General features: G+C 35.8%; 1 protein-coding gene across 1 annotated transcript in view; it reads left to right on the top strand.

The window, feature by feature from the left end:
* NPAS3 (neuronal PAS domain protein 3) overlaps positions 1–27,873 on the top strand; it is an 855,986-nt gene that overhangs the window by 303,009 nt on the left and 525,104 nt on the right. Inside the window, 1 exon segment of the mRNA XM_012647885.1 lies at positions 20,428–20,466. Coding sequence (XP_012503339.1) covers positions 20,428–20,466 — 39 coding nt within the window.

Raw genomic sequence — 27,873 nt, 5'->3', positions numbered from 1 at the left:
CTGCAGCTAGCAGGTTAAGTGTAATGTAGGCTATAATCACTGTGGAAACAGGAAAACGAACAACTCTTGTTATTCCTTCCTTGAAGAACCTCCTTCAGGGTTCTGTTATGACATATATTTGACAGAGACAGTAAAAAATGGGGGAGAAAAGGTACTAGAGAATCTCTAAGTAGGTGATACACACAGGCACACATCTATATATGCCCAAATACAAATACAGTTTTGAAAAGAAATACTCGAAATATTTGGTCCAAATCCACTGTCATTCAGTTCATGAGGAAATAAGAGCTTTTAACCCTGGATTTCTGATCATTCTCAGAAACACTGGACCAAATGATCTTTTGGCCACAAGTATATCTTGAATACAAAATAACGAATGTTCTGTTGATATAATTCTTAGATACAGCATCCATTTGATTTGTCTTTTGGTCTTCTTAAACAGCAGGTTCTATATCCTCCAGCCCTGGGGTTCAAAGTGAAAAAGATGGCGGAGGTGGTTCTGGTCTGCCTTCTGTCCTTTCTGGTTTTCATCTCTCTGTTTCCACTGGGAAAGAACCGAAAAAGAAAGGATTTTTTAGATACTTGTTATTCGTTCAAACTAAATAGTTCTCTACTTGACCATCAGATTCTCGCATTGTGTTTCACCTCAAGCTCTGACTTGCTTCTGTATGTCAGTTCCACAACAACTGTCCAGTTAAAGTCTTACAATTATTAGCAGTTTTTCTCCTTTCTCTTGCCTCATGGTAGTGTTATTTATTCATTTAGAATAAAAACTATATATTAACCACCTGCCATGTATTCCAAGTGTTTGGAGATGGATGAGAAATAAAAGATACATTTCTGCTCTTGAAACATTTGTGATTTATTCATTTAGAATAAAAACTATATATTAACCACCTGCCATGTATGCCAAGTGTTTGGAGATAGATGAGAAATAAAAGATACATTTCTGCTCTTGAAACATTTGTGATTTATTTGTAGAAACAAAACTTTCCGATATAAAAAATTCAGAAAATATCTGTGAGATCCTCCAGTATCAGGTGCCGTGAGTTGCTCATCCTGGCCGGTGCCCTTTGCCATAGGCTGTCTAAAGGAGTACATTCTGGAGCAAGGAGGTATATGGAGAAAGCTCTTGTTCTGTTCAGTGTGTCTTCATAATTGTTATCCTGCTTCAGCCATTCAGAGATAGCATGCAGGAAGATGAGTACTCCACAGTTTTACAGATGAGAAAACTGAGGCACAAAGACACGGAGTGACTTGTTCAAGATCAGTTGGGCTCTTAATTCTGGAACATGTTAATTCTCTATGTTTTCCCAAGGCAGAACTGCTCTGAGACTTACAGCTGGCTTTGAGGCCAGTTCCCTCTGACCATAGGTGATCAACATGCCCAGGTCTGGCCTAAACATTTTACTCTGTGAAGTAGGACTTACAATCATTTTGTCTTGATTTTCCACAGATTTCAAGAGCATATAGCTATAACACATATATTCAAAGATGTATTCAAAGAATGTTCTGAGATTCCTGGTGAAGCTATTTAAGTTCACAGTTATCACAGCAACACTATAATGAACCACCTTTGTCAGCTTTTAAGTTTTCAGTCTTTATGAGCGTTAAATCAGTGTTTTGATTTTAGAATTCATTACTGAGATCTAACTGAAGTATACAGGTGGTAAGATGGAGTTTTTACTTTTTTAGTAGATTTTAGGAAAAATTTAATATATCACGATTAAAACCTTTCTTCGACTTTGGTTACCTCTTTGAAGAAACACAATGTTTTTAACACAGTGGAGTAACCATAGGTACGTAGGCATGTGTTCATTTCATCTTTCCTATAGAAAGGGAGTGCTGTTATTTAACACCTTAAATGTTTGTCTTAACATCATGATCTTTAGATTTCTGATACTTCATCATGCTCATAGATGTAATCTTACCGTTCTGGCAGCTTTCATGTTTTCTTACCACTTTGCTAGACAGAATTTCCTGGAATTCGGAATGCCATTTTTCTTGGCACTTTAGTGGGCAGCTTATGCACTCAAGGCATCACCTAAGTACCAGCAACACATTCTTGACTGAATAATGATGTATGTGGTATGTTACTTTTTTTGCCTTATAAATGGATAGCAATTTACACAGCTGTGGATGTGGGATGTTTCAATCCCAGACCATGTTGTAAGAAAAATTGAATGACAGTGAGCAAAACAGCAGTAATTATAAAACTAATTACTAAATGCTGATGATGCCCATAGGCTTTGCATAACTAAAATTAGAAAAGGAAATTGCTTTCGGCTTCAGAGAGGGAACATGCTAGTTATTTCACTGTTTCAGTCAAAATGGAGGGTAGTATATAAAGTTTAATCAGGAAAATATACATGCATACATATATATCTATAGATTTGCATATACATATATTTCTCTCTGTTGAAATGTTATTCATTCTATATTACAATTTTATTTATAGAACTTTATGCATAGGTATTTACATAAAGAAGATAAGTATATTAAAATATTTGAATGCATTATATATACACTATGCATTTTTGCATATGCTATAATTATAACATTAAAATGCATATCTTTACAATATATTTATATATATATATATTCGGTTTTCCTCACATACATTTTCACAAGCAAAATGTACATTTCCACCCTTGTATAAAGAACCTAATCTTATTAATTCATAGCACATTTTCTAAAATGAAATATCAAAAAACTTACAACATTGATTGACTCATGAAAAACGAAATATATTCCAAATGTTTTGGGAAGGGAAATGATTGATAAATTCAAAGTCTGTAGGCCTACCTTTGTTTATGTTCAATTCGAAGCTAAGAAATATGACATTTACGCCAAAGAAATTACTAAGATTGTAAACATATTACCTGAAGACCCCAGACAGTTCTAGGATTTAAATGTTAGAGCTGGTATTGATAATATTCAAATAGGAAGTATATGGGTAATGATTATGTCAATATGCATATAGATAGAAAATGATTTAGTTTAAAACGTGATCATTTTTATTGAAAACATTTCCTTGTTTCTTACAATTCATTGGTTTCTATTTCCATTCTCTCTATAGTTCTGTAGACAAATATGTTATAAAACATAAACTCTTCTGAATAAACTATTAATGGTTAAATTTCAGATTAAGTAGATCATGGATCAAGAAGATGAATCTCTGTTGATATGGAGGAAAAATGAATACTGCATTTAAAAACTTGAGTAATTTGAATGACCTGAAACATAATGTTTTATTTAATTTTGTGCTGCAAGTTATTTCAAAAGTCTTAAGAAATTAAAATGACAAAAGATGATACTATCTGTAGACATATATTACTGAAATGAAAACCAAGAATAATTGATTCATGGCTGTAATGAAATTCTTCTTGTAACTTTTACCTAGTGGGGCAGAGCAATGAGTTAGTTCTTCCCATTTGTGTTAGTGAATTTAGTAATTAGTTCTTTTACCAAGGCAAATGGTCTCCTAATGTCGGAATAAATCACAGAATGGCATATAAAATGAATATGGAAGGCCTTGCTTCATGTGTAATGTCTAGTAATTTAGTTGGCTGTAACTAATGCATATACAAGTTGGGGTAAAATCTCAACTTCTGCAAGTTATACAAGGTGCTGCAAGTAATAACAAATCACTGCTGCTTATCAGATGTCCTTCAGGTGTGAGGTTATGTCAGCCATGAAAATAAGCATGTGATCAAGAATTCAAAGGGCTTAGGGTAAGCTAAAATGAAACCTACACGTTTTTATCTTTTTTTCAATGGCATATAATTGGCTTCACATTTATTACCTTTCAGTTTGTTCTTCCTGGGGATCTGCGGGGTTGAGGCAAGAGGACTTCTCAGTGTGTTGGTACTGAGAAATACTGGTTTTTCTTTTAGTTAAGTGACAAGGAGAGGGGAGGGGATAACCAGGAGGGAGAGGTGTGAGCTTATAGGAAACCAATCCATCCATGTACTTAACAAATAATTACTGGGAGTCTAATGTGTGCTGGGCTTACTGTCATCATAAAAGAAAATAAAAAGTTGGCTCTAGGTGATGTTTGAGCTCAAACTTTGTCACTTCATGTGTGAATAGAATTTTAGTAGAAGACAGATAACAAAATAATTTTTCAAGGCTCTTTGTTCAAAATTCATTGTCATTTGACTCATTAAGGCAACACACAGTGGCCTGTGGGGTACTGTTTTTATCAATCAGTACCAGGAAGCAAGCCTTGCTCACAGACAAGATCATTTTCTACAAATTTTCTGTCATGTTTCACCTTGGTAATCTCCATCTCTTGTGTGCAAAAAGAAACAATTTATTTTCAACACTTGAGGGATATAGAACATCTGACTGCTGTCATAACCTATTGTTTTTAACATAAACATTATAGCTGCATTTGCCTTGAAATATTTGCCCATTATTGCATAAATCTGAGCCATGTACAGGAGTGTCACCTTGTGCTCTCCAGCATCAAAATTGAGACCTATCGCCTAGAAAGTGCAGTTTGCTCCCTTCTTCACATGCTTTTACTTCAACAAAATTAGAAATAAATTTCCTTTTCATAATTGAGTTAAACAGTGCAGTAACTGAAGAAAAACTTATGAGAGAATGCATTGCTTTTAACTGTAGCATATAGAACCCCTCAAATGTGGCTAAGGGCCTACTATATTTTCCTTTATCAAAAGATGGTTGATTGCTTAATGGTCGAAGCACCACTAAATAGCTTGTTTCACATTAATGGAAAAAATGTGCTTTACATCAGTGGCAGAATGTAATTCTTTCTATTATTTTGGTGGAATTATTTTACCTTGCATAGAAGCATGCATATGAGAGAGAGTAATTTGATAATCTTTTGTGATATGTAGGATATCTAAAATATATTATTCAAGGGATTATATTAGTTCACTTAGGAAGCTGGAGCCCTTTGCTGTGTACTCTGATCACTCATTGAGAGAATGCTGTAGCTCACAACTCAAAATTTATCTGGTTTATAACCAAAATAAATACTAGGCTAATTTCTAGCTCCATTTTATGTCCCTTCTCTTATTTTTCTTTTTATTTTTCAATCACTTCTAATTTTATATTTCTTATACCCCTCTAAGCTGTATTAAATAATATTTGAGTTCTTTTTATATTGTTTAAAAAGAATCTTTGTCTAATTTCATTACATGAAATGAAGGCTTTCTTTGTGTTGATACCCTTATCTGTGAACTTTTCATTCATGATTGAGTTGGAATAAACACTCATTTATTGTAACGTATATTATTTTACTTTTTTTTCTGGGCGGTGCTCTTCTTTAATAAACTCTGATTCACTGTTGCTGGAATCCAGGGAACATTTGTTGTTCTCCATGCCTTCCCTGAGAGTTGAGAGCTCTGCTTTTTTCTCTCTTGAGAGACTATATCACTCCCCTTCCTCCTTTGCCATTATTTAAACAGTTTTATGGCTGGTTTCTAGTCTGACATCATTTTATATAATAATCTTTTAAAATGTAGTTTCCAAGCACCTCTTTGAGACTTAATATTTCTACTCTATTTTAGCCTTTTGATTTACTGATAAATTGCCGTTTGAGAAGTTTTTTTTTTTTTTTTCCTGTGGGTTTGGCCTCTGCAGCCTTCTTTGTATTTGTTTTCATTTTTATACTAATAATTACAACACTTCCCAATTAATTGCCATTTGTGAATATAATTGATGTGTTTCCTCCCTCTCCAGACCACTAATGAAGATGTTAAATAAGTCTTAGCATGAGGCTAACCTCAGCAGAATTCCCTTGGACCATCAGCATATTAGAGTTTACCCTAGCTCTATTTATTTTCTCTGCCTTTAAGAGTGCTTGTGGTTGAGACATTGTAATTTATTTTCTAGTATTTCACAATAGTGGAGCTCTGCATGAGGTGTCTTTTCAGATATACAATGCCCAGTGAACTCTCTCTGATTTTCTAAAAACTAAGACTATTGATTTACTTATATATCCTACAATCTTAGAAGCATTGTTTGCATTCAGGACAGTGAAAACAAAAAGCTTTTGTGAATTTAATGTGTGAAATATTATCACTATGAGATAAATTCAACTGATTTTTCCCTGTTTTGCAGTATTGGCACAAGGGAGTGCACCAAAGGTGTTTGACACAAACTATGTGGCTGTCTTAGAAGAGAGTGTGTTTCCATTTCAACACAACAATATTGGGTCCACTTTCTCTATGATCAGGATATTACAAAGGGAGTGGAGAATAATTTATATCAGAGGTTCTGTGACGGAATGAAATGGAGCTCTTTTGAAGTATGATCTCTGAAAGCACAGCATGAAGCTCAAATAAAGTGAAGGACATTCGCTATTACAAGTAATGTCCTTAATAATCTTGTTAGTCTAGTCTCCCTCTGTACAAGACAAATGGAACATTATTGGCTTATGGGCTGTAGTAAATAATTTAGTTTCCAATATTCAGGCTGCTTTGACAGTAAATTAAAATGACATGAAAGGAGCTTGTTGAATAAAGAAAGTATCCAATCAAATTTAATTGGCATGACTAAGGCAGTAGAAATATGTTTTATAATTAAACCATGTTGTCTTGGAGCTTTATAAGCATGTATGAATCAAAATGTCAAAAATTATTCTTTGATACTGTGCATTTAAAACTTTGCATGGTGAATAGTTTCCTTAAACAAGCTTCTAGACATGCATATTGATGTAACATGAAAATAGTTTCATGTTTTAAATAATAAGCGATAAACTTACTTCTCCATTTGCAAACCCTTGCAAGTAGCAATTCTGGTAACAGACCACTTAGAAGTCTCCTTTACAGGATTTTATTTCCAAATTGATACATTAATAACTCAGGAGGCTATGATTTTGTTGTGGTCATCTTATGATAGTTCAATACTCTAACTTTTGGTGAAGAAAAATAAGTTCCAAACTCATCAAGCAGAATAGAGACTAGAAAAAGAATAGGTATTGAGAATAAAAAAGGAACAATACAAGGTATATCTTGGTTTACAGTTCCCTTCTCAAATTCAAGATGAATTAGGTTTTCTGCATTTGACAGCAGAAGTGTCAAGCACTTCTCCTATAAAACACAGGAAGCCATGGGAATTTCAGATTTTTGTATGACCACCTGTCCTGATTTTTCCTTCCCTGAAAGTAGTGCGTAAGTAAGTGCCCATTTGTAATAAAATTTCTAATGACGGTTCTTTCCACAACTTAGCTGGAAAATATATGGTGGTGTCTGAGTCTGCAGAGATTGCTTATAAAAACAGAAATGAGCTTAGTGAATCATTTTTCATTCATAGCCTTTTCAAATGTCCTAGTCAAAGTAAGCTAAAGATTAGAGAAGGTAAGCAAGGGGAGAGGTTCAGATGCATCAACATTATTCAAACTATAAAGATCATATGTGACTTTTTCTTAGAGATTTGGGTGTTATTATTTTCTAATCTCTTGATAGCATTTTAGTTCAGGAAAGATTTTCAGTGAATGGTCACTCTGTTCTCTTGATTAGGTCCAAATATAAGTAGCTGCTTCAGAGATATTATGGTCTGTGTTAACATTGCTCCAAAATAAATCTAAGACAATATGCTACAAATGTATTTTATTGTTCTTCATGCAACGATGCAGTATTGGATGATGTGGAAATACACAAAGTATATAAAGTATTTTGTTTAAATGAAAAAAAAGATAAAAATGAGCGTTCCTTAAAATCTGCCTTCCATAGTCCCTATTTTTCTCCGTTCGAAGGCTTCTAAACTTTAAGTACATTTTGAATAAAATTTCGGCATAGTAACAAATTAAGGGAACTGTTTTATAAAAACCTTTTTTCCTCAGTGTTGATTAGTAGCCTCTATATGCGTGCAAGTTATAGAGAAATGTTAAGTCTTCTTTTTTCTTTTCTGATGCATATTTGCTCCCCCCCCCACATAGCTAGCAAAAATCATTACTAACATACTGTTTTCTGTACTGCCGTGACCTCAAAGGATAAAAATATGTGAATAATTTCATAATGGAAGCAGAAAAGCCTCATCAGAGAGAAAGCTTCTGGAGAGAGTAATACAAACTGGGATATCTGTCTATTTAGCTATAATCACTATGTCTAAGAATGCTATTCTTTCTTGGTAATTCTAAGTAATATATATCTCTGATTCAGTAGGTCTGAGGTGGGGTCTAAGAATTTACAGATTTAACTAGTTCCCAGGTCCTGCTGCTGGGGAAACACACTTTGAGAATCATTCACTCATATTGTCAACATACAATTATTAATCTCCTCTTTTGTGCTTGGAATTGGACTGTTTCTGCTGCCAAGGAGCAGAAGGTCCGTTCCAGCACAACATTAGCACAGAACATAGAGGTTGAAGTAGAGCGCAAATGCTACAGTGGGCATTGGCCCAGAGTACCATGGCAGCTCATGGCAAAGCACCTAAGCCAGCTTTGGGGGTTTAGAGATATCTTTTGGAGGATAAAAAGTTCAAGCTGAAGCTTAAAAGGTGAGTAAGAGCTTTCCAGGAGAAAAGGAAGGGAGGAAAAAAAGAATAGTTGCTTTGAGGATACCGTGTATTTTTTTAAATGTCAGTATTAGTCTAAAATATCATTGATGTTCTCTAAAGGGAAATAATGACTGTTGCCTTTAAATTTAATATTATGCAATTGCTGTTTAGAAAGGAATAAAGGAATGTGAAGGCTTCTCTTTTTTCTAGAAAACTTCTCAGCCCAACTCACTTCACCTCTATGCCCATAGGCTTATCTGATTTTATACACATCTTCGGGTCTCTTTTGCACCAGGCCTTTGCTTTGGAAAAATCTAACTTTTCATTTTATTGATACCTACATTTATTACAAAATTATACAACAAAGCACATTATATCACGTTAGGATTTGTACCGTTTTTGGTTGCTTCCCATTGTTATAATTTGTATTTGACTTCCCAATTACATGGGGACCTATATCTTCTACTTCTTCTACATGTATAGAGGTTGCTCAATAAATGCATTGGAAATTTAAAAAAAATTTCTATATTTAAGTAGTTTAATTTTTTTTCTTTATCAATGTCCGCAGTTGGTCTAATTCAAAAGGCAGTTGGGCATTTGGGACTATCTGATGCGTCTAGAAATCAAGGTCTGGAGATGATGGTGGCAGATAAACATTTGTGGCTTCTGTCATCCTGGACCTTATATGTTATGGGTAAAAAGTAGAAATAAAACCACATTACATTAATCTGCAGATTTTTTTTTGTAGCTTGCTCTCTATTAATTTCATCTTCTGCAAACTCTGAAGCGTATTAGCATCTCCATTTTACAGAAGAAACAGGCCATGAGAGATTGAACCTGAGGCCACGTGACTACTTTGTGGTACTGTCAATATTAGAATACTCTATTTTGATCAGTTTACTACTGTTTCTACTATACCACATTACCAGAGCCTCTAGTTATTTATACTTGCCCAGCCCGGCATGCTGGTAGCTGAAGCCCCGACTCAGCTAGGCATGAGTAAAGTCCACCCCATACTTGTCAACTTGAATGGGCATGGCTTCCTTGCATTGTTGATTCTGACTTCGTCTTTGCACTTATTTTGGGGAGTTTTCTTCTAGGCCAGTGGTTTCCAACTTTTTTTTCCTATTTTTGCTCTGAGGATATCTTACCTTGACATGCAAACAAATATATAGAAGGCTATTTGGAAACCATGGTTCTAGGCCATTGGTCTGTAACCTTGGCTGCTCTCTGGATATAGATGAAAGCTTTTAGGAAATGGAGTCTGTGGCCCCAGTCAGACCACTTGATTCAGAATATTTGTTGAAAGTCTACCAAGCAGTTGTGATGATTGCGTTGGAGAATAATAATGATAATTAATATTATTTAGTCTTTATTTCTGTGTGCCAGGTTCCACTAAGTGTACTTCATGCATTATCTCATTTAATCCTCACAATACATAACTAACCAGTTAGAAGAACAGCAATTCAAACCCAGATAATTGATCTTTAGATCCAGAGCACTTAACTCATAGTCTGGAGGGCTCTGGCCTAACTTCTCATTCCCTGTTGGTTTTTCTCCCTTCTACTCTCAACCAGGTATGTGCCTCTTGGCTGGTTCTGTAACAGGAGGTATCTGTTGCCAGGGTATTTGATTCCTACTAAAAAGTAGGTTATTTAACAATGGTTGATAATATATATTTACATCGAGAGTAAGTTACCAGATGAGAAAAGAATATGAGATGAATATGCTCTATCTACCCTCAATTATTCAAAAGAAATATTCTTAAGTATAATAATAAGCAGAGCTTCTAAACCAAACTTAAATTTTGTAGAGTTAAACAGACTGTTTTGAAGACCTGTTACAGTTTCCTCTAAGCCCTGTCTTGTTGTCTATCAAATGTTTCCTGACACTGTGTTAGTGAGAAAGTCCAAAACTATGTCAGGCTCTGACGAATTAAAAAAAATAATTGAAAGACTCATAACTTTAAGTGTTCTAGACAATGTACAATATCAGTGCCAAACCATAATTTTAATTTTTTGTTTCAATAGTAAATTTTTTCTTTCTAGCTGGCCCACTAATTTTCATTATCCTTAAAAGCATGCAAACAAAGTCTTGCCTTTTAGCTACTACTCTTTCTCCCTTCAGCAACTTTATAGTTGGCAGCAGGAACATGGGTTTGGAAGTCACCTGACTTGAGGTAAGGCTAACCAGCATGGTGGCCTTGCTGGTTTATGATATTCTTGCAAGTTTATGATATTCTCTGATCTGATCTTCAGTTTCCTTATCTGTGCAACTGAGATGATTAATGGCCGCCTCATAGGACTGTGGTGAAGACAACATGAAATAACCTGGGTGGGAGTGCCCAGTGCCTAATTCGTGATAGGAACTCAGTACAATCTTGTTTCTTTTCTACCTTCAGAGCTGTGATTCTAACTACAGGACTATCTGGTTTGGTCTTGCTCTGCTAAAGTGCTAGTCTTTAGAAGGGAATGTATTATTCTTGGAATAATATATTCATGAATCCAAAATTTGCTAATGAAATAGTACATGAAGACAGATGTTCCTAGAGCTGTATTTGTGCAAATTTCTTTACATTCTAAAGTAGAAATGTTGAGTAAATGTTTTACTACTCATTCTTCACCTTCCCTTTATTACTTGTGTTGATTTGATATAATCATTCCCTTTTAATTTTAATTCTCTTTTTTGGCCTCATAAATACTTTACAGATATAGAGGAATTTCTGGTTTTAGAAATTTCTGGTTTTTCCCCTCTGTAGGGAAACCAGCTAAATCTTTCAGTATTTCAAATAGCTGATTATGAATGGAAGGCATCCCTCCTTGTTTTACATTACTTTTTTTCTGATGGGACTTTTAGAAATATTCAGAATGGCCTTTTTCCTTTACTCAAATATGAGGACAGGCTTTAGGCTGATTTATTTTGAAATAGAGACTTTGGTTTTCTTAAAGAAAATGCTGACAGTGGAAACCTTTTATGATCTTTGTGGCGCAATATGTATTAGTAACAGCAGCATGATGTTTTGCATTGAAGCAGGCTTTTCCTGTAAACTCTTGCCACTTTTTGGGAAAATTTACTGCAAGTTGGTAAAATGACTGCATTTTATTATATATTTGTCACAGTTTCTGAATCAAAAGTCATATTCAGTTTTGAAATTAAACAGTTTAACTTCAAATATGCTTCACTGATGAGAGGGAAAGTAAATCATTTTCTAATTTGCTTTTAGAAGGACTCATGTAGAAAACTTACAATTATTTTTAATTGAAACCTGTTTGCCAATAGCATTTTATTTTGTAGAAATCATTCTCAGTAGTGAAGTGTGAGTTACTAGGTGAGAACTATAGAGAAAATATGTTCAACCAAGATTCTGCTCTTGAGTTCATTACAGACCTGCAGAGACAAGCACCCCAAATCTAGAAGAACAGTGTTTGCAGAATCCAGAAGTGTTTAAAAAGTGAATTCTATTTTCATGATATAGTTTAGCTAACTAGACAACTTCTGTCATGATGAAATTGTGATGAAGGCTAAATTCAATCCATGCAGGGCAAGATGCATGAGCTACGATGTGTGAAAAATGACTGCAAGTGATAGGTTTTTACGGAACAAAATTCACAGTGATACAGCTGCTTACCTTTTCACAGTGACACTTATTAGAACTTATGAGAATCATAACAGGTAATCTCTTCCTAAAGGCAACATAACTTTGTATCAGCTGCAGGATTGTGTGTTGCTAGCAAGGTGTATAGTTAGTCTTGTTTAGTCTGGACACTGCCAAGTTGGTTCTCATAAAACCAATTTAAAATTCTAACCTGTGTGTTACACAGCCTCTATTTCTTTTCATGATTCATAATTTTAGATGTTCTAATCTTTACTGGAGGGATTTAAAATTGATTATGAGATGTATGTTTTTATTCCAATGTTAATTTGGAATATACAAGTTTTTAGCCTCTTTCAAATTCCCCATTCAGTATTTTGCTTGGTTAAAATATGAGTGTAAAAATAGTAGATTTTTTAATGCTTTCATATAGACTCAGGAGAGTCCTTCCTGCTATATCTAGCTGGAAAGGTAATGAACTGTAAAATATGTTGAAATGATTGGGGATTAAAAATCTCTGGTGTGTAGTGACAGTGCAATTATATTCTACAGTAAAGGTTTCTTGTATTAAGAGTAATAAATAAAACTTATTTTTTCCCACTGTGATTGGTTGTCACCACCATAATGATAGCTTTGACCTTCTTCCTCTTCAAATGTTGTTAGCCTGTTACCAAGTAGTCAGGCTGTAGCAAAATGCTGTGGAAACCTAAATACGAAGTCAGATTTCAATAAAAACAATTCTTACAAAACCATAGCAGTGGAAGTTTGAGGGCACAGTTAGATGCCTTTCAGAATTCTTCAAATGTGTTGCTTTTTCAACGTGGCACACGTACTTTTGTTACTGAAAGTTTGGTACTTGTCCCTGTGGCTGAACAAAGAATATGAGGACAAGAGGTTTGAGGAAAAGGAAAGAAAAGTTTATTAAATGAGGAAGATGACAGACTCTCATCTTAAAGTACCGTAGTCCTCCCTTTTAGCAGAAGTACAGAGCTTTTAAAAGGGGTTTTTAGTTTTGAGCTATTGCTGTCTAACTATAGTATATCTGGTGAAGATGATCTCATGCCCTCTGTTCCATTGAGCCATCTCCTGTGGTACAAAGATAAAAGAGAACGAAGAACATTCCTCTGTCCTTCTAATTGGTCTCAGAGACACAGGTTTCAATACCCAAAAAAAGGGGGGTTTTAAAAAGACAACCCGTAGGACATTTTGCTCTTTTTCAGGCATTTACCTCTGTTACAGTTTCTTCACGTTATTCTTTGACTCCTATATTAGGAGTTGGGTTATCCTTAGAATTGGGCTTACAGTATTGCCTATAATTGAACATATACCGTGGAAATAAATTGACTTTACTATTATAGCTTATGGTCCAGGAAGTCAGGGTCAGATTCCTGAGGTACATGTTTCAGGAAATAAGTTAAATAAAAATTTAAATCTTTATCCAGAGACTGTTTGATTTTTCAAAGATTAGAACAGTACTAATTTTTTTCTTTTTATTTTTTTTAAAATTTCATAATATTACAGGGGTACAAATGTTACTTGGATTGCTTTTGTACTGCTTGAGACAAAGTTATAAGTGTGCCCTTCACCCAGATAGTATACATTGTACCCGTTAGGTACGATTTAACCCATCCCCCTCCACCCCTCCCACCTGTTTGATTTCTGTTGAATTTTACTGCCTATTGTGCAGGAGTGCTGATCAATTAGTTCCAATTTAATAGTGAGTACATGTGGTGTTTGTTTTTCCGTTCTAGTATACTTCACTTAGAAGAATGGTCTTCAGTTCTATCCTTATTGTTACAAAGGTATTCATTTTTAATGGCCAAGTAGTACTCCATGGTATACATATACCACATTTTATTAATCCACTCATGAATTGATGGGCACTTGGGTTGATTCCACACCTTTGTGATTGTGAATTGTGCTGCAATAAACATTCAAATGCAAATGTTTTTTGATAAAAATGACTTTTTTTTCCTTTTGGTAAATACCCAGTAGTGAGATTGCTGGATCAAATGGTAGGTCTACTTTTAGTTCTTTGAGGAATCTCCATACTATTTTCCATAGAGGTTGCGCTAGTTTGCGGTCCCACCAACAGTCTGTAAGTGTTCCTTTCTTACTGCATCTACACCAACATGTATTGTTTGGGGACTTTTTGATAACAGCTTTCTCACTGGGGTTGGGTGATATCTCATGGTGGTTATGATTTGCATTTCTCTGATGATTAGTGACATTGAACATTTTTTCATATATTTATTGGCCATTTGTCTATCTTCTTTGGAAAAGCTTCAGAACAGTACTCATTTTTATTGCATAAATAGGGCAGGGAATTCAAGATTATGTAAACAATGTTTATTCTTAATTTTTGCATTTTTTCAAAAGTGAAATCAAAGTCAAAATTACTTCAGAGAGTCAAACTAAAGAACATAGTATTCTTCAGCTGTTGCTCATCGACTTTACTCCGTTTTAATTCCTTTTCTTTCCTAACAGTCTCATCTGAAATGTGAATGTCATGGAATGCCTTCAGTACAAAACTCCTGAATAGCACTGGGCCATATTTATTCATTAGAATTATGTGCCATTTTGTCTCCCTTTCCTATTAAGCCTCATTTGTCTGTCTAGAAGGTCAAAGGAGCAGCTGCCTCTGGGGCTGACCTCTATGCACCTCTATTGTTTTGCTCTTCCAAGGATACTAACTCTTTCCTTCTTCCTGGGGACCTGCAAGACTGTCTTTTCAAAGCATTTACCCTTTCTTAGGTCAGGGAGCAAGAAGGACAACTGCTTACATGTTCCTGTAATCCCTGCCGCTTTATGGTGGGGTTTTGTCATCAATAGCCATCTGGATGATTTGATGCCGTCTCTTAATGATCTCACAGTTCACAAGTGAAATCAGCAAATAATGGACACATTTGTACCCCTGTTTAAAAATCTTTCTTGAGTATATGCTGTCTGAGTGCTTACTATCCTGGCTATCTGCATCAAACTCATTTCCTCCATTGTAATGAGTTTGGAAGCAAATCGTATCTTATAAATTTTTTATTACTCCACCCCCACTTTCAATAAGAATGGGAGTTGGGTAGAGCATTTGCTACAAATGAGTGGCCACTTACACCAATTTCTGTGACCCCAAGATAATCAACAAGAAACTCCTTTACTTTACTAGAACTTTGCAGTTTCATTGGGGTAGGTAGATAATGAAAGAGTGAAGCATTGAAATGTGCCTAAATAACATGCTGTTACAAGCCTTATGATAGATTTGTGTTTGACTTAACAGCTTTTGGAACCTAATAAAAAGAACTTAATTGACAATTTCTTGAAATTGCTAAGAAAACCTAGTGATGTTGGTAGGGTATAATAAGGAGTTTCTCATCGTCGTCTTCAAGATTGAGCCTATACAAAAAAAAAAAAAAGAAAAAAAAGGATTTATCTCTGTGGTAACTCTAAGTAATTGATATACAGACAAGGTTTGGTTCCAATTTGCCAGCAATAAAGTTGTAATAGGGTTTTCTCTGCAATTTTAGCCTTAATGTGCTCATTCCAAAGAGCGGTATTTTTCCAAGCGAACAAATAACATCAGTAAAGCTTACGATCAGTAATAGCCCCACACTGATGCTCGCATTAAACTTGTTAAATCAATTCACTAGACACTTTCCAAAGTGGACTGTCTGTTTACTTTGACTTGCATCCTATGTGGATGATCCATCAGTTACATTTATTTGAATGATCTTTACATTCAAAATTGGTAATTATTCATGCTTGATTGTGGTTATGAATGGGCCTCTTCTTTTTTTTCCCTTCCTGTTTTGTGCCTGCTGATTTTTCAGCCTTTGGTATTTGAAGGATATGGATGTTTAGTGAGACCAGCTACTCGAGTGGGGATATTTTTTGCCTCTTAAAAATTCCTGTGCATATTTGGTTGCATAAAAACTGTGAATAATATCTTTCATAACAATTTACCCTTGTTCAGAAGGGCTTGTTATTCTTGAAACAAGCAAACAAATGCACAGATATATGTATTTATATTTATCAAATTGGGTGTAAATTCTAATTGTATTACCAAAGGTAGAATATTCCACTGGACATGGAAAGTATTAGACTGGGAAAAGATAAGCTGGTGTTCTAGAAAGCAGTTTTGGGAGGTAAGCAATCCACTAACCCTGCTCATTTTTCACTGGAACAAGCCAAGCCTGCTACTGCATGCTGCCTTTTGTCAGTAAACACAAAGAGAAATCTGAAGCCATCAATCTTGCTTATCAATACCACTCAGTGTGATTCTTTTCCTAGCCATTTTCCTTTTTCTTTTCTTATACAGAACTTCATTTTTCTCAGAGTGTCCTTTCAGTTTGGCTGTGAATGAGTTAAGGGTCAGGTGGGTAAAACAAAATTAATGCTGTGTATTTGCAGAGTCATGTATTGCTTAGGGTTTGGTGGATGTGCCTCCATATATAGAAGTCAAATGTGGCTAAAAGGACGTTTTCTAAATAAACTGGCCTGCTGATGCCTGCACTGAGTGTGATTGTAGCCACTTTGTTGCATTCTATGGCTGGAACTATAGGTACTCCGGTGAACAGAAAGACTATTCCCCTGAAATCCATCCCAACTTTTTATGTGTGATTTGTCTGTGACCTTAATGCAAGTCTTTATTTTTATACTTATCCATATTTCATATTTTTCTTCTACTGGAAGTGACTGTAACTTTTAAATCAGGTATGTTACATAACAAAGACATTATCTCAGAACAAATATCAAAAAATCCTTATAATCCAACAAATAGCCTTCAAATGTATTAAATCACAAAAGCATTATGCCCTTGCTCTGATTTAATATTATCATAATAATGTTTTCTTTGATCACAAGGAACAACAGTTCTGTGATGTAGGCTGGTGCCAATACAGGGCTTTAGTTTGCATTCTAATTTAAATTTAAAAACGTTCCTCTGCTTTTGCCTTGATTTTAGAGGGGACTGTCCCAATTTCTTTCAGACCTTGGTATTGAAGCACATTATAACTCATTTGACTACTTTTGACTATTCTATACTCCAGATTCATAGTTGGGGATAAGCTTATCACTTCATGGGTATTTGAACCTCTCTATTTTGTGTGTGTGTGTGTGTGTGTGTGTGTGTGTGTGTGTGTGTGTAATAAATCCATTGAATTAGTATCTACTTCTATTGTGTTTAAACTGGTGACAAGCTAGTGTGATTTATTTAGTGGCTATGAGCAATTTGCTCATCCCTGTGAAGTATACGAAAACTTTCAAGGAATTAGGTATAGCTCATAGGATTGTATTTCTAAGAGACCAAATTTTATTTACTGTGAGTTTGCAAGTTAGTATTTAGATATAGCTTTGGCTCATTGTAAGATGATATTCAGATTAGGTAGATGAATGAAGCCTATGCATATGTGTCTCCAAAAAGATACTGAAGGTATTGAGTGACTATTCTGTGCTAGACAGTGTAGCAGGCATTTTTATATATATTATGCTATTTATTTATTTTTATTTTTTTGTTGTTGAGACAGAGTCTCACTCTGTCACTCTGAGTACAGTGCAGTGACATCATTTTAGCTCACTGCAACCTCCAACTCCTAGGCTCAAGCAATCCTTCTGCCTCAGCCTCCCAAGTAGCTGGGACTATGGGCGGGTGCCACCATGCCCGGCTGATTTTTTTCTATTTTTAGTAGAGACAGAGTCTCACTCTTGCTCAGGCTGGTCTCGAACTCCTGAGCTCAAGCAATCCTGCCTTGACCACCCAAAGTGCTAGGATTATAGGTGTGAGCCACCGAGTGTGATGGTTATTTAATTTAAAATACAAAATAACCCCATGATGTGGTTATTCTCATCTCTCTTTAGAGGTAAAGAAACTGAGGCACAGAGTGATTAAACAACTTTTCTACTTAAACTTAGCTACTAACTGGAGGAACCAGAATTCAAACCACTATCTATTAAAGCAGATTCCCAAGCCTGTGATTTTTTTATTTTTAGACAAGGTCTCTCTCTGTCATCCAGTAGAAGTACAGTGGCATGATCACAGCTCACTGTAACCTCAAACTGCTAGGCTCTTAAGTGATCCTCCTGAGTAGAGGAGACTACAGGCTTGCACCACCATGCACACTAATTTTATTATTTTCCTTTAGAGATGGTTGGGGGAGGTTGTCTTAGTTATGTTGCTCAGGCTGGTCTTGAACTCCTGGGCTCAAGCTGTCTTCCTGCCTGGGCCTCCCAAAGTGCTGGGATTACAGGCAGGAGCCACTGTGCCTGGACAGCCAGTGATTTTTATTTAGCCCAAGTCAGTTTTTAGGGGGCAAATTAACTTCCTGTTACCAGAGGCAACTCACCATAGCTGATTTCCCAACAGGAATCAGGTTTCCTAGGTTCACTTTCAATGACTGCCCACTCTGTGCCTTCTGGCTCTTCTTATTACTACCTTCTTGGCACTTTTCTCTCTTGGCCTCAAATCATCAATTTTTCCTGGCTTTATACCTCTATGGTGAGTCACCCATTATTATGTTCCTTTGTGGGCTTTATGTCCCACATTTCCCAGGTTTCTGTTACTCTTGCACACTTTGACTGAGTGATCTCATTCTGTACTATGTACCCACTACCTAATTGCTCATGGCAGTTCCAGACAGCCCTGCCTTAGATTTTTTTTCCCGGAGCTCTAAGTCCGTATGTTCAACTCTCTGCTGTGCATTTTGCCTTGTTTTACCGTAGCCTTCTCAAATTCAAAGGGTTCAGTGTTGAACCCTGCATCATCTGAAACCTATTTCTCCTCCTGTGTCTGCTAGCCAAGTGGAAGAAATCACCATCCACCCTGTTACCCAAGCATAACTGGGAAGTTAACCTCAGGTTCTCTCATTCAAATTGGTTAGATACATCCTTTTCCATCCCCATCCCTCTTCCTTATTTGAACCTATCATTATTTTCTCATCTTGATGATGCTGAAGACTAACTGGGGTCCTTGTCTACAGTCTCTCCTCCCTCCCACCCCCTTTCCATTCCAATTTTCCATGGGGCAGCTTCTGTAATCCTATTTCTACGAAGAAAACCTATTCATGTCACTTTCTTACATGAAAGTATTCAGTGCAGTTTTTTCTCCCTTTGCTTTTGGAATACACAAGGAATTCATGGACTTTCATAAGCTAGAATTTATCTGCTTTTCTATCCCAATCTCTTACCATTCCTGTCCTCAACACACACCTTGCCTTGTGGCCTAAACTTACTACTTTAAGGTCAGTGAGAGTTCTGTCTTCTCTCCTACCTCTTGCTCTGTTGAGCAGAATGACTCATCTTTCCAGTCTCTATTTAGAGATCTCTTGAACTCCTCATCCTCACTTCCAAGACTTGGATTAGAGGCCCTTCCTTTGTTCTCCCATATCAGTCTGTGTACATTTTTTTTTGTTTTTTTCTTTTTCCCCCTCCTCAAGCCTTTTATCTCCATATCCTCAAAGCCTACTCTAGTGCTTGGCACAGTAGGTGCTCATTAAGTTAATTATGTATTGAAGAATGGCTTAATGTTTCAGGAGAATCACTCTTGGAGGCAACCAGTTATAGAAGCTATTTTATAAAGTTATGTAATACAATGACTTTGAGAAATACTAAGAGGCAGCTAAAGAAACAATGGGGGAGAAAAGTAAGGAACGAGCAGGCTACATAATGAGTGATATTTTTCATTGGCTGAGGTTCTAGAGGAATTATCAAATATGAAATGACTCAGAACTTGGTTATAGTTCCTAAATGTCAAATGTATGAGAAAAACTCTTAATTTTGGATATAAGTCATTGTGAAAACCTATGGAAATATATATTTATGGACTATGTCAGGAGATACTACAATCTTTCTGGGAACATTGGAGGAATTTGTACAGGAAACTAGTTGCAGGCTAACTCAGTCTTATTTTTTTTCCCCCATTTCTGGAAAAGTATTAAAGTCATATTGGCCAGGAGAATTGCAACTGGGATCAGGCCAAAAGCTTGTATGAATAGGAAGTATGCTTTTCCTTGTTCTTGTTCAGTAATGGATATGTTCCTTTCCAACTCTAGCATGCTATGGTTAACAGGGGAACTTTGAAAATAACACTGTTTTGAAATTGCTTAATGCTTATCTTTACTTTGAAAGTAACTTCGGTAGTATGTGCGTAGGATGTTTACATAAACTGGTGATCAGAAGACATTCCTGCCAGTGTCCTTAGGTGGTACTTCTAAGCATAGTGAAACTTTGGAAATGTGTCAGCATTTGTAAGACTATTCACTCTCATTTAATTTGCAACTCTTTTTGTAAAATAATATATAGAGAAATGAATGCTCAGTAGCTGCATTTTAGTGCTAATTATAATAATTACAATATGAACCAGATCGACCCCACTAAAGTATTTATAAATCATGGACTATTTGAATTGGACGGACCCTGTGAAATCACTTAAAGTGTATGTTTTTTGAGGTTCCGTTGCCAAGTGGGCCATTATTTTCTTTCTTTTCCTTGATTATAGTTTTTGTCCTCCAACTTTGGCCAGCTTTCTCATCCAGTGTGAGGTGGGGTGACTCAGCCTGGTCTCACCCTGTTAGGGGAAGAGGGTTGGGATAGATAAATGGATATCAGATAAATATCTTCAAATGTAGATATCTGAAGATGGTGTAGACTTGGTCTTGGAAGACCAAGTTCACATTTGGGGTCTTTGTCTTAGCCTTCCCCAGTGTCCTGTGTAATGTCTCTCACTAGATACCAGCAATTAGATGGAATTTATTAAGGATCTGTGGTTGACAGATTAACATACCAAGAGAGGGTTTTGTATCTATGGTTTACAAAGTTTCAGGTCGGTAAAATGGGTTATTGTTAATTGTAAAGAACATATGGTACCTTCAAAGAGAGCTGCTCTTTAGGCTAAAGGGATAGCTAGAAATTATTTCTTTAGGTAAATGCATGTTAAGGAGATGAACAATTTTCTAAATTTAAAATTACTCATAAAAATGTTTCCTATTTCTTTAAAACAAGAACCAATGAATCACTATGGGATTTCCTTGTAGGTTTGTATTCTAAGCATCATTTAACATTTGTCTAAATATTCATGATTTAGGTAAAGCCTGACCACTATAGCTGTAGTTGCATGTAAGAGAACCAGTTTTAAAAGTCATAGTAGTTTATGTATCACTTTATATTTTATAATGGATTTAAATCCCTTAACAACAGCAACAACACCACCTTACCTGTTTTGGCTATAGAAATTGATTTCATGAGCAGTGCTTTTAATCATAGAAAAAGTTTCTCTCTTTCTTTTGGGGGGAGAGTATAAATAAATAATTTCACTCATTTGGATTGGATTGTAATTATTTTGATTGATTTTGTTTTCATAAATTATAAATAGTGACAGGACCCAATTTAAATCTAGGAAATGGTGAATTACTAGTAATTCTGCTAATTAGATTTTAAGATCTACTTTAAGTATTATCAATTTCAGTTTGTTCTTAATTTTGTGATGAATTAGCATATAATCCAGGGAGACCCTTTCAAAATAGATTGATTTTGTTTTGCTTTGCCCTAGCCAGTATAATTAGAACACACACACACACACACAAACATGAAGATAAACCTCAACCTGAATGTATATCTTATCTGTATTTCCTTCATAACCAAATGCAGTCAAGTTCAGACTTACATATTAGTTCATTACACAGTAATTTGGGCTTTGTTCTTTTTCTAGCATAATTTTGATGTCAGTACTGTTTTTAAGTCAGGCACTGTCTAGATTGTACTTTGAAAAGATGAGCATAATAGGAAGCAAAAATTATGGCAAGCTAGAGCTGGATGGCTCTCGGAGACTGTTTTGTCAGCGTTCCCATTTGGCAGACAGGAAAGCAGGTACCTAGGAGGTAAAGTAACAAGGAGGATTGGAGGCAGACTCGAGTTCCTGGATGGATTCCCCACTCAAACTGAGTCTCAAATATTGGTTTGTGCCTCAGGTCCACTTAGATATTTTCATATGATCCCGGTCAGCCTTCTTTCTTATCCTGCTGGGCAGCATGCCCAAACATGACTGTTTTCCTCATGTGCCTAATCCTACCTCTCCCAACCCTTTTCCCATAATGGATGATATTCTTCTCTCCACCATCTCCCAAAGACTCAACTTCATCAGCTCCTACTCCCACATCTGAGGGTGTTATCTATCTGCACCAACTCTTACCTCTTTTCCTCTGACTTGGGGTAGCGGGGACCCACACTTTTGCCCCAGCTAATCCTATTCCTTTGGCACCTTCTCTGCTTTAATTCCTGGGTTCTACAGGCCTTGGGCTTTGCTCTCCCAACTGGTCTCTCATCAGAATTTCACTTCCCTCTCTCCCTGCCCTTACCTTACTATAGCACTTACATAGCTCTTTGGGCATCAAAACAGACCTAAAATATGGAGCTGCTGGTGAAATATTTGTATTCAGTAATACAAACATTTATTCCTTATATGAATAAAAGCTGTGTCTACATACAAGTGTGCTGATGGAATTGCTTTTTGTTCAAATGAAGAGTAAAGTATGCTATGGGAGTACATCAATTTTGAAAATATTAAATGGTATAAGGAACACTTAAGTTCTTCAGAACATCTTCTGTTCATTACCACTAAATGTGGCTCTTTTCCACAATCCTCCATTAACAGGTCACTCCAGGGAAAATTAGTTTATGACAATTGAAGACGTTACTCTCATTTTCATACTCCCAACAATTAAAGTACCATTTTATCTTTTAATGGTTTTTTTCTGTTACGTTACAAAGGAGAAATGCCACAGTGCTTTTTCAAGGGTAGTCTTTATGCCAGTAATCATAAAGTAATCATCTTGGATACACTTGGCTTGATTTCATCTTTGAGGGTGTGATAGATTATATTCTGGGAGATTTAGTCACATCTTGTAGAACTTCCTAAATTTAGAAATATGAGGTTTGTTTTGACTGGCGCTTCTGAAGAGTAGCAAAACAAAGAAAATTACTTGAGAACAATCAACTCAACATCGTTGCTGTTGTTTAAGTACTTAGAAAGTTAAGAAAGTTAAGCAACTTGGCTTAATAGTGTTTAAAGTAGATATGGTGTTAGGTTTTAGGGATGACTTTTATGTTTGGCTCTTTGTCCTTTCCAAACGGGTAAAGCTAATGTAGATGGGAATATGGGAAGCCGAAAAAAAGTTCTTTAGTAAAAGATTAGAATTACTGTATTCATTGATGTAAAATGTGTGCAATTAATTGATTTGATCTTGTAAGTATATAGGACCTAGTCCAATGAAAAAGGACCTGTTGACCTTACATCATATCATATCTGAGTCCTTCATGGGTCATCCTCATATTTCCTCCCAACTTCTCATTATAAATCTTCCAGCTGAGTCTTATTTGAATGGAGGAAAATACCCACCTTTCTCATAAACATCTCTAGCTCTGTTATATTCAGGAAAGGATTGCCTGGAGTATGGGATCTGATTGTCCCATCGTTTGCTGTGAATGCTGCCTTTCATCTTCCAGGCTCAGGGTTTTAGCCTCATGGTTCCTAGTTCAGTCTCTTCTAAACACCAGCTCTGATTTTATCTTCTTTCTCTCCATTTAATTTTTCTCCTTTGTGGAAAACTACAGCAAAGGTACCATGGACCACCCATTCCTAATTTTCCAATTTATGAAGTGGTTCTCAAGTTACACTACCCATCAAATCCTTGGCTCATCCATGGAATAGAAATATGGTCCTTACTTATGTGATTCCATTTTGTAAAAAAAAAAATCCATGTTTCTTTTTATTCCTGCTATTTCTTAAATGAAATGGGCAAAACATAGGCATGATTTATTATAATCACACTTAATCTTCACAATAATCCTGATAATTCATATTAAGGAGTATGGCTGATAGAAAATACTCAAAAATATTTTGAAGGGGGAAAAATATTGTAATTATAAATCATATAATGAAGAAATATTTTGTTCACTTTACTTTTAAAGGAAGAATCAAACTGTGAAGTGGAAAAAACGTTATAAATCGGGTCCTGAAACCTTGTCTGTGGACCTGGCAGACCCATGGTGTTTATGATAAACGTTAAAAATGCCAGCATTATAATCAGATAGAAACCAGTTTGACCACAACTATGTATTGATTTTAAAATATGAAAATAAATAATAAGAATCAGTAGCATCTTAATTAACCATGAAACCAAGTGATGAATCTGATTGACTCACTAAGTGGGATATAGGAGCAAAAGAGGAGAAAACACAGAATAGTAAGGGAAGTCTCCCTGCAAAGACGTGAGGTGACTAAACCAGATGGGTCACGTGGTCTGCACGCCAAAAGCCTATTGCGTGCAGCAGTCGTTTGTTGGCCCTGGGAACCTCACAGTATGACTGTCTTCCATGTATGTAAATTTTTTCCAATGGCTAATGTCTGATTTTCACATCTCTTTATCCCAACCACTGCTTTTCCCTTAGGAGTAAACTTACTTCTTTTCTATGTGATGAGATCCTTAGATTCCTATTTCTACCTTGAGAGACTGAACTTAGATTTTTGAACATCTGGTAATGATTTGTGGACATATGCTTAAATGAGTTAAATCTTTAAAAAGAAAATTTCTCTTTCCCTGGTCAACTTATTTTTTTCCTTCTTTCGTTTGTTCTTTCTTTCTCTCTCTCTTTCTCTCTCTCTCTCTTTTTTTTTTTTTTTTGTTGAGTGGCCAGAATTCAAGTTTGCCACTGTTATTCTATAATAGCTATTGAAGTCCACATCCTGCACTGAAGTTATAGTAAATCTAACTATGTACTTGTATATTGAGCAGCAGGACTCAAATTAAGTTTATTTTTTCTCCTAACTTCACTTACCTCTTCAGTTTTTTGCTACTATTATTTCACTCACCTGGGCTTGAAATTTGGGAATTATCATTAACAGATTACTAGCTGTAACCACTAAACTTTCAGGTAATATTTTATCTCTTGATTTATTGTTTCTCACCAATAACAGCTTTGTCTCGGCACTCCTCATTTCCTGCCTGTACGTACTGAATATCATGCATCAAATCTCCTTAACCTCTGCCTCATATCCCTCCTTGAATCTGTATAAACGCTTACTTTGAATTAATAATCCTAACAGATTTCTCCTTTTTTGGTCATTTTTCTTTCTGGAAACCCACAGTGGCTATATTTTGCCTGTTGAATGAAGTCAGTTCATCATTACTTCTAATGATAATCCTATGTTTATATAGCCCTTCAGAGTTTTTAAAGTGTTTTGATATGCCGTATTCATTTTTATCTTTATAGAGCGGTGTTATTCCTCTTGTAAGCATGAAGAAAATAGTACAGACGCCCACCTGCCGTCCGTCTCCTTCATACCTTTGCCTGTATTTCTCTTCCCACTTAGAGTACCATGGTGCCTTTCCTTTGTTTATGCCAGTGCTTGCATTTCTTCAAGAAGCCAGGTCAATGCCACCACCTCAGGGAAGGTTTTTCTGTTAATAGTAATTCTCTACAGGCAGCATTCTTCATCCCTCTTCCTGAGTTGGTCATGTTTGCCCAGTAAAGTATTGTTTTAATTGAATTTAATCAAATGGAATATTTTTTGAAGAAATCCCAGATCTTTACATTTTTATTTTATTTTATTTTTTTAGATTCCCCCACTCTTCCCTTGATGTAGCTTTTTGGGCACTCTCTGTAAGCTATTCCGATTGTCAAATTTGTGTTAGGAATTGGAGACAAAGGTTATATTAGACTCTAGTAGACACTTAGACCAACTCCAGTCCTTCATGGTAAGAGCATCCAGTGTATTATACACATATTTAAGATAGTAACTCTTCAGAGAAGCAATTTTATCAGTAAAAAATGTTTATTTTTATATGCACACTATTCACCATTTTAACACTGCATTTTAATATTTTTCTCAGTTTAATATGGAATCAAAAGGCGGTATTTTGACTCTACTAGGTATTCAGAATCTAAACCTATTAAGTAACTGACAAGTTAACATTTCAGATCATCATAATACAAAGTTTGACATAACAATTTTATGTGTCAAAGTAATTTCCTCCAATATACTTTTTCTGTGTAAGAAGTTAGGTAGTTTTATTTCTATTTTAACGTAATAGAGTTTGAAATTCAGACATCATTTTATCCTAAAGCAATGCGAGGAAATAGAGGTGGCATCTATCTTATTATAGGAATTATTGGCTCTTGGGCTTAGCAACAATCATGAAGAGTCTATGCTTGCCTTGAGAGCAAGGGAAGAAATTTTGGAAATATGTGGTATTTGGTAAAAGGTAATGAAGCAGAAGGTACAGCTCATCTAGAGTTTAAAATAAACTACCTGCTAGTAGCTTGGCAGAAAGAAAAAGAGTTGGCTTTAAAAATGACTCTGTCCTCTGCTTTGTTTTAAGCCTGATGTATTCCAAAGATATAAGTAGAGAGAACAATTTTTAACAAGTTGAAGGGAGGCAGCATTTCTTTTAGAAAGCAGCAGGCATGCAACCCTCATGGCATTGGTATTTCTGCCTCTGCTTTCATCATTCTAGATGTGGTAATCAGAAACTCAAATCTCAGAAGAAACTTTTTGCCTAATTTTGTGTTGATTGTCTCATAGTTAAATTTTAAAGACACACTGTGCATCATAAGCAAGAAATGTAAGTGTAGCAAATACAATTCTACTTTTTGCTCCATTGTTTTAGATTTCCTTCAAGTTCAATATACAACCAGATGGATTACATGCAGAGCATGATAAAGTTGATTGATTGAGTAGCATGCCAGGACCTCCAAGGTCATATTTTCACCTTGATTCATTGAAATTAGGTAGTCACACAATTTAAGTGATTTCAATCAAATCATGATGAAATGTTAAAATTGTTACCTTGAACATATTTAATGACAGTAAAACATTGCCCATTCTCACTTTTCCACAATCATTCATGGCGTTTTATTGCAGATTTCTTTTAATTACAGATTCATCAACTCAATAAGAATGTTCTTTTAATTTATAAAGGAGATATTCTAAGAAAACCAAAACGAAGATTTTAATTTTCTTAATGAAAATAACAGAGAGTGGTTTATTAAAAACTGATTTGAAAGGGTAACTTATTTGAGAATGATCTAATCCAGATGAGACAGATGTTTTTAAAGGAAATAAACCTGAATGCTTCCACTTAATATTGTGTACTATGATGTTTAGATTATTACTGGTCTATACACGTATACACATATGACTTTAATAGATTTAGAGGAGTTAGTATCTGCAAGGGTAATGGGAATATTTGAGAAATGGATAAAATCTGTTCTGTTGAGCTTTCTCTGCTGAGCTGCCATTTTTGTCTCCTTCTTCTAGTAAACTCCTTTCACACCATGAGCATGAATGATGGAAGGTGATCAATGAAGGCTTATTTCCTTCTTTTCCTTTTTTCAGCTGTTAGTCCCAGTGGTGGCCTGCTCTCTTCCCGCCTGACCCCCACTTAATCAGGGCTCTCTGGTCTCCTTTCTTGGGGAGTCCCTCAGAGGCCCAAGGTCTCAGGCCTCTAACCACACTGTGTAGCCTGGTCTCAGCTTCCATTATTTCTCCCTGGTTCCTGGGGTTTGTCTCCATGAGTTTCTCTCAGTAATTTCTCATATTTCTTGAGTTAATATGGCAAAGAACCTAGGAGAAAGACAGGCACAGAGTGAGTGAGTGCTAGGTAAGTTCTAACTACCATCACTGTCATCACTACTACCTGTTGAGAGTACTTGGATCCCTGGTGGCTTCATAGAAATGAAGTCCCTCTGTGCTATTTCTAAGCAGCTGCTCTGATGGGGAGATACTCACCCAAGCCTAGCCCTGTGGGCAGCATCTGTAGGGGAAAGGA

The sequence above is a fragment of the Propithecus coquereli genome, unplaced genomic scaffold (assembly GCF_000956105.1).
Source record: "Propithecus coquereli isolate 6110/MARCELLA unplaced genomic scaffold, Pcoq_1.0 Scaffold273, whole genome shotgun sequence".
NCBI lineage: Eukaryota > Metazoa > Chordata > Mammalia > Primates > Indriidae > Propithecus > Propithecus coquereli.
Note: the sequence above shows the minus strand (reverse complement) of the source record. Positions and strands in the feature narration are given on the sequence as shown.